Here is a 16508-nt window from a genome sequence, read left to right as displayed (position 1 = left end):
CTTGACTTATATCACAAAGAGATCTTAAAGGAGGGAAAGGGACCCATATGTGCAAAAATGTTTGTGGCAGCCTTTTTTGTAGTGGCCAGAAACTGGAAACTGAGTGCCCGCCCATCAATTGGAGAATGGCTAAATAAATTATGGTATATGAATGCTATGGAATACTATTGTTCTGTAAGAAATGACCAGCAGGATGATTTTAGAGAAGCTTAGAGAGACTTACATGAACTAATGCTAAGTGAAATAAGCAGAATCAGGAGATCATTATACATGGCAACAACAAGATTATACAACGATCAATTCTGATGGAAGTGGCTCTCTTCAATACTGAGATGATTCAAACATTCTACTTGTGCAGTGACAAAGAGAGCCATTTATACCCAGAGAGAGAACCATGGGAACAGTTTCTCAGTTTTTCTTTTTCTTCCTTCTTGATTTGATTTTTCTTGCACAACAAGATAACTATATAAAAATGTATACATATATTAGATCTAACATGTATTTCAACATATTTAACATGTACTGGACTACCTGCCAGCTAGGGGAGGGGATGGGGGGAATAAGGGGAAAATTTGCAACAAAAGGTTATGCAAGGGTCAATGTTGGAAAAATTACCAATGCATATGCTTTGTAAATAAAAAGCTTTAATTAAAAAAAAAAAGTGGTTCATCATCCATTTCCAGGAAAATTGACCATATGCTCTTATCAAGAGAGTCAAGGATGAAAAGGACACAGACATTTACATTCACTTGGTAGATTTCTAGATCCAAATGTGACTGTCACAAAATTTTAGAGACCTGAAATACATTTCTAAATAATATCAATGACACATTTTCTGACCATTTTGTATAGAGTATAACAATGATTATCTGAACCAGTGTATTTTATAAGCCTCTAATTTCAAAATAATTTATGATTCATATTTACACTAAAAATAAAAAGTAATTTCCCTAAAATATACAAAATATTTTAATAATAATAAAGACTCTTTTTAAATTGTTCAGTCATTTCCCATTTGAGGTTTTCTTGCCAAAGATACAAGAACAGTTTGTTATTTCCTCTTCCACCTCATTTTACAAATGAGGAATCTGAGGAAAACAGGATCAAATGATTTGTGCAGGTTCACAAAGCTCGTAAGTGTCTGAAGCTGGGTTTGAACTAAGGCCTTCCTGTCTCCTGACCCAGTACTCTATCCACTGTGCTACCTAGCTTCCCCCAAAAGCAATCTTAGAGTTTGTTTTTAACTAAGGCTGCTTCAAAAGAATATAAACTTAAGACTCAATTCAATCTTTTTTTAAAAATCAATATTTGTAAAGTAAAGCTGAAGGTGATGTGGCAGAAAGAGTTGATTATTTGCAATATGTTGAAATAATTAAAAGTGTAGTATGAAATGGTGAAAATCTTGATTCATAGAATATTTTAGATAATTGCATTATAAATACATTATACATATATACATATATAATATAGGTTCATACACATATAGAGACATACATATATGTTTGTAATATATATGTATATATATACATACATATATATATGAATACTTACATACACACAGATAAGTACACATACACCTAAATGCATGTGTATCTATATAGACAGTATAAATGTATACTGCATGTATATGTATAACTATTACATATACACATATATGAAAAAAACAGGAACCATCTTCTCAAAATAGGCTTAATATCTTTATCCTACATACAGGATATAGAATTATTTAAATTCAATATCAATTGTTTGTATAAGTTGAAAATAATTTGGTTCACTTGCACAAAGTAGACCATTAATAAATATTTGTTCATTGATTTTTGTATTTCACTCAAATAATAATACAATTTTTGCCATAATCCTTTTTGCAATATTAATTTTTAACAAATTTTCAACAGATATCACAATGGTAAAAGCTGCCACATTCCTTCCTAAATTATAATCATTCCAAATGAGTGTCTGATTAATGATATTAGCTGTCATCATTTGATATCTAGAATACATATACCCTATTTTTTATTTTGCAAAATATATACCAGGTATAAATTAAAATAGGAAAAACACTAACTGCTTATGTACCAGAAAATCATGGCTCTATAATCTTTCAGTTCTCTTTGCACTGCAAAGAAAATCATAGTGCCTTAAGTCTGCTTATGGTGCCATAATTGATTCCTGCTGAGTTTAATAAGTATCTGTCAAATCAATGTGAAAATATATCAGTTGGCCCCTTTTCATGTGCATAAAATAGGACCTTCAATAGATAAAAACTAGTTGTCATATGTGATACCCATTTTCTTAATTATACTTACCCATGTAGTTGGTTTTCTTAAATGCTCTACAGCTTGAGTTCATTCAGGCATAAAATCGTGAAAGATTCCAAGAGATATTGCTCAGTTAAATTATCTCTGTACATCATCTAAATGCTCACTTAACTAATTTTAATGTCTTACTTTCAATAAGTTGAATTAAATTACGTATATTACGTATAACAAGAGTAATAAAAATATATATGTATACTGAATTACCATGTGATTTTATATTCTATTTCATTTATTTGAAATAGGGTAAATTGAACAAATACTGATTGAAATTAGGTAAAAGAATCAATCTTTTTATTTTTATATGAATAGAATTTTCAGAACAAAAAGATTTTAAATGGATGTATTTTTATTCCTGTCACATAGAATTTCTTTGTGCTGTTACTGTATTTGTCAATCGTATTTAAGTACATTTCTGAGAAAAATCCATCAAAATATTATTCTATCTAAAAACATTCTAATTTATAAATAAGAATTACTACAGTAATGAAAAGATCCATTTTTCTTAATTTTTCAGCCCTTTCTATATTCATTAATATTAGCATAATTTCCATTAGATCCCAAACACAAATAGCATGAGCTTCTTTTGTGACAACGGATTGTACATTTCTCAAAGATCCCCTGTACCACATCATACCTACAATATATTAAGCTAGCTAAACTTGTCTTGCTAAGCACAGTATTTAGGCCGCATTTCAGCCAGTTTATCATATTTTTCCTGTGGGAAACAATCAATTTTTGCTTATAAAATTTTTGCAATATGACAGGCTACCAAAAAGAATATTAAAAAAAAGAAACAAATCATAATATCCTGGTTAACATGCTATTTAATGCATTTTAGAAAGTGAATGAATTTTTTTCTTCAAGATTCATGCAATGAAAGAAAATATTAAAAATTAAAAGTGCCATTTAATGTAACATAATTAAGAAAGATCATTTGACTTGTTCTAGAAACGAATATAAACCTATTGAGAGTGTAGGCATTTGAGAGCTATGTGTTAGATATAAAGCAAGTTTTAAGACAATAAGCCACATACAACTTTAACATTTATTTAGCTATTTACCCTTATGTCTTATTTAAAATTCATATTCATATTACTTTTATTATTAAAAGGATTCTGTCAAACAACTAAATCCCTATTTATAATCCCTACTTATTTCTATTTAAGGCACATTTTCAGTCTTTCAGAATGTCCATTAGTAACAAAGTAGACCAAAATCTAATAAGTACAAGGGAATTATGTATTTTGTTTTCTTTTCTGAGCAGATACATAATCTTCCTTTTGCATAAAGTTGAATTAAATATAATCCATTCACCATGACCTCATAAAGGAATTTTGTCAAACCATCAAAGATCTCTTTTTTGAGGTACATAAAACATCCCTTGAATTGTGTAAGTCAGTATAGTTTAACATTTGAAATATGCAAATATACAATTATAGAAGACACAGTTCCATTAAAAAAGAAGGAAAAAAAAAAGAACATGTTAATATTCTTCCTCTCATCGTTAAACAAAATGAAACACAAAATTGGTTGTATTTGAAATCTGATTTTTAATCTTTGGCTTTCCTTTCAAGTTATATGTATTCCAGAAATCTCTACTCCCTTATTTTATGATTATAGACTTTGAATTCTATGTGTCTAGTGATATATGAGTTCACATGTGTGCAGGTCACTTTCCAAGTTGTAAATGAGTAATAATTGATTTGCTATTACTGTGGAATATCACAGGCAAGAACAGTCTTGCTGGTGTGTTTATATGATGTAATACCTGGACATCTATACAGCTTTCTTGCCTGTGCAATATCTCCTTTGCTCAAGCGTGTACGTTGACCAATTGCAGGACGTATACCATTGTCATCACGAGAAGGAAGAATAGTATCTAGAAACATCCCCCTGAAAAAAAAAAAAACAGAAAAGAGCCATACAATTCTATCATCAGTTTTTAGTCATCAGAATAAGCTTCTTATCTTTGGCTTTTAGTCTTTACAAACAACATAGCTATGTTTTACAATACTGAGTGAATGAAGAGAGAAGGTCACAGGATTGAACAAAATTGTTAACAATGCTATGTAGAAGAAGAAGAAAAAGAAAAAAGAAGAGGAAGAGGAAGAGGAAGAAGAAGAAGAAGAAGAAGAAGAAGAAGAAGAAGAAGAAGAAGAAGAAGAAGAAGAAGAAGAAGAAGAAGAAGAAGAAGAAGAAGAAGAGGAAGAAGAAGAAGAAGAAGAAGAAGAAGAAGAAGAAGAAGAAGAAGAAGAAGAAGAAGAAGAAGAAGAAGAAGAAGAAGAAGAAGAAGAAGAAGAAGAAGAAGAAGAAGAAGAAAGAAGAAGAAGAGGAGGAGGAGGAAGAGGAGGAGGAGGAGGAGGAGGAGGAAAAAGGGAAAGGGAAAAGGGAAAAGAAAAGGGAAGGGAAAGGGAAAGTGGAAGAGGAAGGAGAAGGGTAAAGGAAAGAAGAAAGAATAGGGAAGGGAAAGGGAAAGGGGAAGAGGAAGAGGAAGGAAACCAAAGTCTAATTAGTACAAGGAAATAATATATTTTGTTTTGTTTTCTGAGCAGATACATAATCTTGCATAAAGTTGTATTACATATAATCCATTTACCATGCCGTCATAAAGGAATTTTATCAAACCCATCTCTTTTTTGAGGTACATAAAACATTCTTTGCATTGTATAAATCAGTATAGTTCGAAGTCTGAAATATGTAAATATATAATTATATAAAATGTATTTCCATTAAGGAAGGGGAAAGGGAAGGGAAAGGTGAAATGGAAAGGGAAGGAGAAAAGAAATGGGAAGGGGAAGGAGAAGGAGAAAGAAAAGAAAGAAAATATGGAGAAGGAGAAGGAGGAGGACACAGAGAAGAAGGAGGAGAAAAGAAAGAAAGAAAAAGTTTTTCATGGACTAATGTAAAATAGCTCGTGACATTTCTCTTTTTTGTAAATTTTCTTTTGAAATATAAAATAAATGGTGTGAATCATTCCTTTTGCTCTGAAATGTCAAACAGGCATGAGAACCCTAGAAAAACTTAAGAATGACACAAACTTTCCTAATAAACTATGATTTCCTTCATAAAATTCTAAGTCATTTCCCCACTTGAAATGACCTAATTAAACTTAAAAAGTTAGTCCAAATATCTCATAGAGTCACTTTAATGACAGCATTTTCTAACATATTATGTAAATAGTAGCTATTACTGTTGTCTTAAAATTTTATTTTTTAAATACATAGTAAAATAATGAATAATAATTGTGGCACAGATTATTTGAACAGTACATTTAATTAATGAGGTTTTTCCTTTTAAACATTTAACTTAAACTATCCTTTCACATGAAAGGTCTTTTATTATGAAACAATTTAAAAAACTAAAGAGGATCCTTTGACAAATCACATATATAAAGGTTCTTTCAAGCCCAAATGGGACTGCTTGTTGACTACTATCAGGTACCCTGTTCTAGGTCTTATATTCCCTCCAGAAGGGAGAACAACTTAAGAGTTGCTAGGTAAATATCTTTAATATTTAAGTGGGTGTCATTTCTTCCTATAAACCCATACTGTCATCCAGTCTTATAGTATCATTCCAAGGGTTTATTACTCTCAATAGGCTTGTAAAATATACTTTCAATTACTATTATTCTCTCTATTCATTTCTTTTTCATGACCTGAATATAATACACTAATAATACCAGGTTTACTTCATATTCCATGCTAAACATTTATAACCTTGAAAGTAGCAATGAATTAGGAAATGACATGCACCAAGAGAAAATGCTTTGGGGAAAAATAACTTTTACAAACAGATCAAAGTTAAATATTGAGCTACATAAAGGATACTTGATACTATAAAAGCCAATTAGACTTCATGAGTTCAGACTAATGACAGAACATTCATTTTTCAAACTCATTAAAAGGCTTGAAGTATAAAAAACTGTATTTTTAAACTTCAGTTTTTTTAAGCAATCTCAGCTAGGCTGTGATTCATGGATGACTGACTGGAGATTTCATGTTATTTCTCTCATAATTGGCTTCTGTTACACAGTAGTTTGTTCAGTGTAGAGATCAGAGTTCAGGCTTTGGAAAGTCTAGCAAAAATCTTTTTGTTTGTCTTGGAGAGATGATTTCAATATGATCAAGGCAAAAGAAGGAGTAGTAGCTCCCACTCCCAGATGGAGTTCACTTATAGTCTGTGCTCCACAGAGAGGGGAATAGGACACACTGAGGAATTAAATTAGAGTCCAAATTATTCTGGCAGTAAGAGAAGAAAAAGAATGGGGGTCTCAGGGCAGGTTAATTTGGAGTAAATGTGATAGATGTAGAAAAAAATAGGTAAGAGTTATTGTGTCAATGTATACATATGTCAAGTGTCATAGCTCAAGGTGTGTTGTAAAAGTTAAAAAAGATGAGTTAAAATATACTGCACTCTTGTAATCAATCCTGATTCATTAACCAGGAAGCTAAATCAATCATCTCACATTTTCCATTAGTGGAATCACAATTGATGGGGTTTTATTATGTGTGCAAGCTACTGAAAAACACCCTTCTCATTTTTATATACCAAAAAAAAATGAATTGATAGGCTCAAAAAAAAAATTCTGACATCTTATCCTGAAAATGAATGCTAAATTTGAGAATGTTGTCTTTTTGTACATATCTGATGGAGTTCAATGTCTGAAATTAAATGCTGAAGTTGTCCTCATTGTGACTGAGCTAACTCAGAAGAAAAATTGTCACAATGGCTTGAAAATCTGTTTTGACTCTTCATTTCCTAGAAAAGGAGGAATTTTTTTTCCTTTTCAATCTAATAGCCTTCTACTTCTAGAAAACAAAATTCAATTTGTTCTATAAATGTGATTATTTAAAAAATCCTTTCTTGACTAGCCTGGGAACCCAATAACTATTTGTAAAAGGTCAGTCTCCAAATCTCCTCCAGAAAACCTTTCACTAGATTTAGCAAAAGAAAATTTGATTCATACAAATACTCTTTCTTCTCTCTCTACTTCTGACCTTTGGTGGATATATTAATAAATAAATGTCTAAAATGTGGGCAGACAGAATAAAAGCAAGCTTTGGGCATGGAAAAACACACATGAGAAGCCAATCCTTAATATTCAGTTGTGGATTTAACCTGAAGTTTGAAAAACTAAGACCAAGTTAAACATGGTCTTGAAAACCAATGCTATTTTCACTCTTTCTGTTATTGTTTGCTTGCATTTATGTTTTCCTTATCAGGTTTTTTTTTCTTTTTATATAGATCTGATTTTTCTTGTGCAGCAAGATAGCTGTATAAATATGTACACATATTGTATTTTACATATTTAACATGTATTGGACTACCTGCCATCTAGGGGAGGGGAGAGTGAAGGGGCAGGGGAAAAGTTGAAACAGAAGGTTTTGTAAGGGTCAATGTAGAAAAATTACCCATGTGTGTGTTTTATAAATAAAAAGCTATTAAAAAAAAGAAAAGAAAAGAAAAGAAAACCAATGCTAGGTTTTTGCAATAGTAGTAGAAAGAGAAGTTGGATTTACAATAAGATTATATATTTATGACTTACTATCTCTTTGTTTTTGGGTAGGTTATTTAACCCTTCTGGGCCTCAGTTTCCCCAAATATAAAAGGATTGAATTGATGATTTCTAAAGATTCATCTAGATATAAGTTATGAACCTATGACCCTTAATGGATCAGTAAAAAAAATTAAATGTTAGAATTAGTTATTTTGTTTGTTTGTTTTGGGGAGTTAGACTTGTAATTTTATCACTACAGGGAACTCATGTTGAGAAAAGTTGTCAACCAATGGCCATCTTTAATTATTCGGCAATGTATGATCTTAGTGAGCCAATTGGTTATGATGAGACATTAAGTATTCACCCAGAGCAATATCATATGTCAGAAACAGAATCTAAATTCAGGTTTTTTTGATTCTGAGACTACCTATCCACTGCCTCCTGATAGAAATTGAAAAAAATACATATAATTTCATATAATTTACATTTAGAGCTTCCATCATTTTTCTGTCATCTGACTGTAAAATTAATTCAAATTTATCAATATTATAGTGTGGCATAGGAAATGTGAGCAATAGAAAACAACAAAGGATACAAGACAAAATCAGTTTGAAAAAGAGAATGAACATTTCAAATGCAGTACCCATATTTTAATTGATTTTACTCTAATGCTAACTTGAAAGGTTTTGTTTTGTTTTTAATTTACTCCTTGATTTATAAAAGTTTATAGAATTAAGTCTGTCATAATAATAAATCAAAGTAAATTATTTGACATGAATCAAACTCAGTAAAAAGATGATTTTGAAAATCTTTAAAGTAAAACCTGGAAAATTTTCATTTAATTAAAACAGTATTAATTTTAAAATAGTTTCTCCTACAAGGCAGTAGCATTTGAAGGATGTTCTTTTATTTCCTAACATCAAAACAAAGGTTCTGAAGCAATCACACAGGGGAATAGAATTAAAATTCAAAAGTTATAACCTGAGACTCCAACCTTGAGAAGGTGTTCCTGGCATAGTGCATAATACTGTCAAAATCATATGATTCACCAAGGGAGTTCACTTCTCCAGGCTCCATCTTCAGGAAGTTGTACTCTTGACCTACAAGTCATTGATAAGCACAGACTTAGAGTTTCTTTCAACAGATCCTTTCCAGAAAAAAATAATAATAACAATAATAATGAAAAGCTTTGGTTCCCTTCCAGGATCCATGCTTAGCTTTTACAAAACTCCTGACTAGTATGGGGGAATGCAGGGATATATTTCTAGTTGAACACAATGCAGATACAGTGCCAGGTTAGGGTGGCAGGTCTCAGGGCAGGAAAACTTATCTTCCTGAATTCAAGTCTAGGACAAATCATTTAATCCTGTTTCCTTCAGTTTCTTCATCTGGAAAATAAGGTGAAGAAAGAAATGGCAAACTGTTCTAGTATCTTTGTCAAGACAATCCCGAATGAGAACATTACAAGTCAAACAAATGGGGAAAAAAAAGAACCTGAATAACAACAAAATACATGCAGCACATGAGGCTGCATGTCCTCAATTTAGGCCAGATCTGAATGAATTTTGTTAACAAATTGTTGCTTACCAAAAAAATCTTCTAAAATACATGTTCTGGTTGGGCCCAGAATGTCACAGTAGAAACAGTTATGGCAATGGTATCAGAGGAAACAAGTTCAAACCCTACCTCCGACATGACCTTTGTGATCTTAGATAAGTCATTAATCTCTCTAGACCTCAGTTTTCTCATCTGTAAAATGAAAGGGTTTCACAAGATATACTCTGAGATCCCATCTTGTTCGATATCTAAAATTCTGGTGTGGAATTTTTAAAAACGAAGGCCTACTCCCATATTATTAGTCTGCTTTACATATTTAAACTACATTTTCAACTTAGATATATACTTATTTGTATATCTACTCCACAGTTGCCAAAATCCACAGAAACACTCTTGGGATAAGTTGTTATTCTATTTTTTTATTGATATTTAAGTTACACACCTAAGCACACACACACACACACACACACACACACACACACACACACACACACACACTTTTGCTGCCTTTTAAAGCAATTAGCAGTCATTTAAACCTGATTACCTTAATTTCCTCATCTGTAAAATAAGTTAGAGAAGGAAAAGGCAAATCACTCCATTATCTCTGCCAAGAAAACCCCAAATGTAGTCACAGAGAGTAGGATACAACTGAACAACAGCAACTTTCAGTTTAGATCTCAGTCATTATTATACCATACCATATATTTGTCTTTAATATCTCTGGTTGCTATATCATGTTCATATATGTGTATATATGCATCCTAATTCTGCTACTTTTCAAGGTCAAAGATCTAACATTGATTAAATCTAAGCTAAGCTCACTATCACAGCCAATACATACATAAATACACACAAGTACAAATTCTAGCTGGAGGGAGATGGAGATTCTTGGTTAGATTTCATGTTTAGGCTATTCATACCTTCCTTTATCTAAATTCAGAAACCACAAGAAGTCACGCACAGTGTCAGTCAATTAATCCATGAGTACTTATTAAGTACACACTCCATGCCAGGCATTTGTGCCAAGTGGAAATATTTCCAATTATCAAAATCCTCAGGTGAAATATTAAAATTCAGAAATCAAAACATTGGTTTTACACGAGAACATGACAGATCCCTTACCAGAAGGCAAAAGGCAGAATAAGTAGTACTTATTCTTGCCAATCAAAGAAAAATATTTCTGAAAGTTGGAATACTACAATTATATATACCTTTGTCCAAAGTCAACATCAGGCTTGAGGTTAGTGTGGGAAGGGGAAACATCTCTCCTTTCCTACATGTTCCAAGGAAACCCCAGGCCACTCAGAAAGGACATCAATTAGTGGGAATCATGTGGGAATGAGGTTGGGGCTGAGAAGAGACCACTGGAAACTGTGGTATGACATGCTCAGACTAAAGACTTCTAGCTTAATGACAACAGTATGACCTCTGTGAATTCTGGTCAAGGAACTCCTGGGGCTCCTATAACCACATCTTTCTGGCATGTCATATAGACTGCAGCCCTTTACTGAAGAAACAATATAATCTCTTTATTCTAAAAGAGAAATGAAACTTCTCTTTAGGACAAGCTGTTTTACATGGATAAGGACTATATTACAAATATGGATCTAGGCCAAAACATCATAAGGTACTCAAATAGAATTGGTAATACACTCAAGTTAAAATGCTTTTTCATTTTTAAATTTGCATATGTGAACCATTCATTCAACACATATTTATTAAATGCCCATTATGTGCATAGTACTTTAGATGTTAACTAAAAAAAATGTCTGTGCAAGTCAAAAAACAGAGAGAGGGAGGGAAATGGGACTTTAAACAAAATATCAGTGATGAAGGGAGAGAGGGAAGAAGAAAAGAAGGAAAGAAGGGAGGGAGGAAAGAAAGAAAGAAGGAAGGAAAGAAGGGAGAGAGGGAGGAATGGAAGAAGGGAGGGAGGAATGGAAAGAGGAAGGAAGGAAGGAAGGAAGGAAGGAAGGAAGGAAGGAAGGAAGGAAGGAAGGAAGGAAGGAAGGAAGGAAGGAAGGAAGGAAGGAAGGAAGGAAGGAAGGAAAGGAAGAAAAGGAAGGAAAGGAAGGAAAGGAAGGAAAGGAAGGAAAGGAAGGAAAGGAAGGAAGGAAGGAAGGAAGGAAGGAAGGAAGGAAGGAAGGAAGGAAGGAAGGAAGGAAGGAAGGAAGGAAGGAAGGAAGGAAGGAAGGAAGGAAGGAAGGAAGGAAGGAAAGGAAGGAAAGGAAGGAAGGAAGGAAGGAAGGAAGGAAGGAAGGAAGGAAGGAAGGAAGGAAGGAAGGAAGGAAAGGAAGGAAGGAAGGAAGGAAAGGAAGGAAAGGAAGGAAAGGAAGGAAGGAAGGAAGGAAGGAAGGAAGGAAGGAAGGAAGGAAGGAAGGAAGGAAGGAAGGAAGGAAGGAAGGAAGGAAGGAAGGAAGGAAGGAAGGAAGGAAGGAAGGAAGGAAGGAAGGAAGGAAGGAAGGAAAGGAAGGGAAGGAAGGAAAGGAAGGGAAGGAAGGGAAGGAAGGGAAGGAAGGGGAAGGAAGGAAGGAAGGAAGGAAGGAAGGAAGGAAGGAAGGAAGGAAGGAAGGAAGGAAGGAAGGAAGGAAGGAAGGAAGGAAGGAAGGAAGGAAGGAAGGAGGGGAAGGAGGGGAAGGAGGGGAAGAGAGAGGGAGGGGAGGGAGAAAGGGAAGAAAGAAGGAAGGAAGTCAGAGAGGAGAGTTTTGAAAGTATTGTAAAGGAGAAATTTTGTAAATAAAGAATAGTAGGTTGGCCAATACAGATGGAGTCTAATATAGATGGAGATTGCAAAGGTTGTTAGGCACCAAAACATACAGGACTTTAATTTTCTAGCTAAGAAGTTTTTGTTTTATCCTACAGACAATTGAAAGTTACTCAAAGGAATGCCTGCCATCTAGGGGAGGGGGTGGAGGGAAGGAGGGGAAAAATTCGGAACAGAAAGGAGTACAAGGGATCATGTTGTAAAAAAAATTACCTATGCATATGTACTGTCAAAAATGTTATAATAATAAAATTAATAAAAATAAAAAAAGTTACTCAAAGTTTTTGAGCAGTGACACAACCTAAAAGATGAATTCAAATCTATGTATTACCAAATGTGTGAAGGAGAGTGAAGGGTGAAATTTTCTATACATATTGTCATCATCAAGTTCTAGCCCTCATCACCTCTCCCATGGAACCTCTATTTTTGTTCCTTGCCTGAGATGCTTTCAAAAGACCATTTTAGCAATGACATGAAGGATGGATTGGAGAGGGCAGCTTGAAACTTATTCTAACATTCTATGGAAGAGAATGACCTCAAGCCTCAGTTCTGAGTAAAGTTCATTATGAAGCTTCTTGTCCTTCAAAAATTCTTTCCTAACTAGACCCAAGTGGTCTTGCTGGCTTCAATTACTTCAACAACCCACACTCCATTTCTGTTCTTTAATCATTATTGAATATCCACCATTTGTCCCAAATGGGGTCTGGAAGAAGATTCAGAAAAAAAGAAAAACAATCTCTGCTATAAGAAATTTTCCTAACTCTTATGCCATAGTTATATCTATACACAAGAGCTTACCTCTTTCACACTTACTTTATGTGTATCTGTTTGTCCAGACTTCACCATTCATATGAGCAAGAATAATTTTTGAGAATTAATTCTTTTATAATTTACTAAAATACCAACAAAGAGTTTGCCCACACTTCATGTTTAATAACTCTTTCTTTGTGAGCTAACTTCATTTTATTTTCCAAGCCAATGAAAAGAAATATATTTTAATTATTTTTCATGAAAACTTTGCTCTCCTGAGGATATAAAAGAATCAGCTTTGGCCCCAACTAAATGAATGCTCTATTGCCTGCTGTATAGTATTCTTCTGTGCTTATTTGAATTTAGTATTTTTCAATGCTATTCGAAGCAGGGAATTATTCATTCTTAAAGGGACCAAAAATAGCTATGTGCCCACACTGGCCATAAGTAAAGAAATAATACTCCCTATGCCAAACCTGAGATTACTCATACTTAAAATGCAAATCACCCATCAAGAGCATCTATCAAGAAGGGATTTGTGTGGAAGTTTTAATGTACAAGTCTCCAAGAATACAATGAGAAGTAAAGACATATGTAGAAATTTCAACTAAAAAGAAGGCTAGTACATCAACTATCAAAGAAAATTAGGTTTTAATTTTAAAATATGTTCCAATTATTTCAAACCTTTTTGTTGAAGCAGTATATATTTGTTATGATGTCACATCTAAATTAAATCAGTCAGCAGAAATAAAATAAAACGCTGAGCACAGGATGAACATTCTCAAACTCATCCTTCCTCTGAAACTCCCTATTTCTAGAAAAGCATTATTTTGCTCACCCTGGTCCCCTAACGGATTGATTCCTTGCCTCTCTATCCTACATATCCAATCATATTCCAGATCTTGTGTATTTTACCTGCACAATAATTCATGTTTGTCCCATTCCTTCTAAGCTCATTGGCTCTAACTCTGTTGGTTCCCTTGCCACTTCTTGCCTGTAGAATAGTAATAGTCCTTCTGATGGGCTTCTTTGCTCAATTCTCTCCCTTCAACACACTATCTTCTACCACCTGTCAAAGTTATATTCCTAAAACATAGGCCTTGGCATGTTACTCCTCTGCATAATGAACTCCAGTGTCTTACTTTTTTTTTTTTATCTCTAAGCTTAAATACAAACTTATGCATTTGGTATTTAAAACCATTCACAATCTGGTTCCAGTCTTCTACTCCAGACTTAAACAGAACTATTCTCTCTGCATTGTACAATTTAATCAAAATGACCTTCTCGTTCTTAACACATATTTTTTGTTCCTGCCTGCCTGCCTGAATAGCATTCCATATTTACCTTCACTTCTCAGGATACATATTTTCCTTCAAAGCTCAGTTCAAACACTACTTTCTACATGAGATCTTTTCTTATTCTCCCTACAATCTGATAGAGCCTCTTGCCAAAATCACCTCGTATCAATTTTTATATCAAATATATGAACATATCTCCCATGATCGAATCAAGTTTCCTTGAGAACATGGTCTGTTTAGTTTTTTATTTTTCTATCCTAAGGAACCTAACATAGTTACAGTCCCTAAAACAGTTGATACTCAATAAATATTTATTGACTGAATGACTAATAGACCTTTCACTGTTAGGATCATAGGACTTAAAGTGGGGGAGGACCTTAGAGATCATTTAGTCCAATGTGCAATGTACAGATAAAGAAATGAAGGTGAAAAAATGTGAAATATTTCTATACCATTTTAAAGTACCTAAGACATGTCTTGAACTTAAGTCTCTCCTGAATACAGTTCTGGTACACTTTTAAAATAAACACTATGCATTGATATAAGAAAAAAATAAAGATGAAAATTTATCTGGGCCTCAAAAATAAAATATGTAATAGATTGAAATATATATATATATATACATATATATATATACACACACACTATAAACACACACACATATATATACATCTATATGTATATATACATATACATATAGATGTGTGTGTATATATATATATATATAAAATGTGTAATAGGGAGATAATTTGTAATACATGATAGAGTGGAAACAATACAGATATTGAACCACTTTGGACAAGTCTCCTACCTTTGATGTCTGTTTTCTTTACAATGAAAATTTAAGAGTAATAATACTCATAATTCTTGACTCAGAAGTTGGTTATAAAAATTAAGTGAGATGGCATATATTTTTTAAAATTCTCATTATAAAGCATAGTGTGACTTAGCTATCATTAAAACATTTCCCATCTATAATTGTTTTTGGGATTATACCATGTGTTTTCCCCACAAGAGCCCTGTGAGGCAGGTAAACAGGCACAGTAGATAAATCACTGGACTTGGGAGCCAAGGAGACCTAGGTTGAAATTCAATCTCCGATATTTAATAGCTGTGGTACCTTGAGCCTCAATTTCTCTAACTGTAATATAAAGATAATAACAGCACATACCTCACAGGGCTGGCAGGCCTTGTGATAATAATATCTATAAAGTAATCTATAAACCTTAAAGCTTTATCAGATAATATTATTAATAATTGTTATCAGTGCTAGAAATGTTACCCTCATTTTAAAACAGTGGCTTGCCAAGCTTCATCACTCAAGTATTAGAACTCAGTTCTTCTAGCTCTAAGCTCATTCTTTTACAAGAGGCTTCTAAAGATATTACTCTATAAATAATATTTACATTTCCCCTGATGGAACTTCATTACAAAACTAAATGGAACACTGAAACCAAACCTATTGGGCATGAATGTAGACCATGCTAAGTCAACACCTTCAAGAAAGTCGATGAAATATATCTGGCTTGATCCATATCTTCAGAGTTCTTACTTGATGAAAAAGTGTCCTATATGTAGTTCAAATATGAAGAAAACAACATGGATAGGCTGATTATGGATCAGTCAAAAGGTGTTGAATTTGGACTCAAGGGATCCAGGCTCCAATCATTCCTTAATCCTCTTGACTTGTTTCCTTTTCTAAAAATGATGACCTTTAAGATCTTCCAGCTCTATAGTCCTATGAGCCTAAGACCCAAAGCTACTCTGAAACCCAGGGCATGATGTTTTCCATCTAATACTTCCAAAACATATAATAAGCATATTCAGAAAGAACAAAGCCCAAATATCTTAAGAAAATTCATGTTTGTATTACTGACTCATATTTCTATTCGAATAACCTTTTGTGTTGGCAAGAGGATTGCGTGGAGGCAATAGGCTGACTCCAGGCTGTAATGTTACCTTAACAAATATAGGCTTTTAAAAAATTGCATTTAAGGCTGAAAATTGACAATGAACAGTGCTTAAGAGAAATGCTATATCTTCATAAAATAAACAAAATTTAACACCAAAAGACAATCTTTATTTTCATGTGAGACAAATAACATCTTCTAGACTCAACTAACAAGTTTCGAAGCCAAAGGAGCATATCAGAAAGGCTTTCCCACTGACTACAACAACACGAAGACAATCTGTCAAAAACACCATCTAAGCATTTACCACATGCCAATCACTTTATGAAGCACAGTGGAAAAACAAAGAAAGTGCATCTCAAGAATGAATCTTTCTTTCAAAATCAAGAAAATGAATAAACCAAAGATTACTTG

The 16508-nt window shown here is 33.3% G+C and overlaps 1 protein-coding gene across 1 annotated transcript in view; it reads right to left on the bottom strand.

Moving 5' to 3' along the window:
• The window catches only part of TLL1 (tolloid like 1), a 142634-nt gene that overhangs the window by 113255 nt on the left and 12871 nt on the right, over positions 1–16508 (bottom strand). Inside the window, 2 exon segments of the mRNA XM_074276715.1 lie at positions 4087–4211; positions 8810–8915. Coding sequence (XP_074132816.1) covers positions 4087–4211; positions 8810–8915 — 231 coding nt within the window.

The sequence above is a fragment of the Sminthopsis crassicaudata genome, chromosome 6 (genome assembly GCF_048593235.1).
Source record: "Sminthopsis crassicaudata isolate SCR6 chromosome 6, ASM4859323v1, whole genome shotgun sequence".
In the NCBI taxonomy this organism is placed as follows: Eukaryota; Metazoa; Chordata; class Mammalia; order Dasyuromorphia; family Dasyuridae; genus Sminthopsis; species Sminthopsis crassicaudata.
Note: the sequence above shows the minus strand (reverse complement) of the source record. Positions and strands in the feature narration are given on the sequence as shown.